An 828-nucleotide genomic window follows, 5' to 3' on the forward strand; every position below is an offset into this window, starting at 1 on the left:
AACACACAACACAACACACAACACCTATTAGGTTTAGCTGTAACCATAAAGCTCTCACCTGTAGGCTGATGTTGGTCTCCGGTGAGAGGAGACTGGAGGGAAGTTGTAGGTAGGACTCGCGGTTGACAAAGTTGACACTGACGAGTGTCTCGCACCGCTCGCCCTCGTAGCCGTGGAGACACTGGCAGCGGGGGTCTGTTCCCATGATAACGCACTGCGCCCCGTTGAGGCACTCGTGGTTGTCGCAGGGGCTGGTGCGGGGAAGGACCATTGGGGGAGAGAACTCGCAGAATAGCCCGCTGCAATACAAACACACATGCACACATTTAATACAGAAAATATGCCTGAAATTGTGTTCTTTTCCAAGTATAAGTTGCAGCTTAGTAACGTACTGTCAGGAACGTACTCCTTATCAGAGTTAGGAGTGTTCTTAACAATCTTTTATTTTTACATTAATTACAGTGTGCTACAAAATGTTCTTCTTTGTTCTTCTACCTTCCTATTCTTCTTCAGAGATTTAAGGTTAGTGGTGTAACCAATACAGGGATGATTTCGCAATCTGCCACTGACTCCTTGCTCAATTGGTCCTTTAAAAGCGTTCCAAACATTTACTTCAACTTTGTGTAACATTTGTGGTCTTTCTTTACATATTGGCAGCCAAACTCCACGTTTGGGAACCATCAAACCCTACACACAACAAACATTTATTTAAATAGTTCCTCCTCCAAAAATTCATTACCACAACATGTAGCTGATAGCAGTAACAGATAATGAACACAAGGGACCCCCTCTACACCCTACACACTGCTAATAAATTCCAACTCTCTT

The 828-nt window shown here is 44.1% G+C and overlaps 1 protein-coding gene across 1 annotated transcript in view; it reads right to left on the reverse strand.

Moving 5' to 3' along the window:
- The window catches only part of slit2 (slit homolog 2 (Drosophila)), a gene marked incomplete in the record, with an annotated part of 73,556 nt that overhangs the window by 4,988 nt on the left and 67,740 nt on the right, over positions 1-828 (reverse strand). Inside the window, 1 exon segment of the mRNA XM_035659739.1 lies at positions 59-299. Coding sequence (XP_035515632.1) covers positions 59-299 — 241 coding nt within the window.

The sequence above is a fragment of the Morone saxatilis genome, unplaced genomic scaffold (assembly GCF_004916995.1).
Source record: "Morone saxatilis isolate NCDOM2014 unplaced genomic scaffold, NCSU_SB_2.0 Contig17, whole genome shotgun sequence".
Classification (NCBI taxonomy): Eukaryota; Metazoa; Chordata; class Actinopteri; family Moronidae; genus Morone; species Morone saxatilis.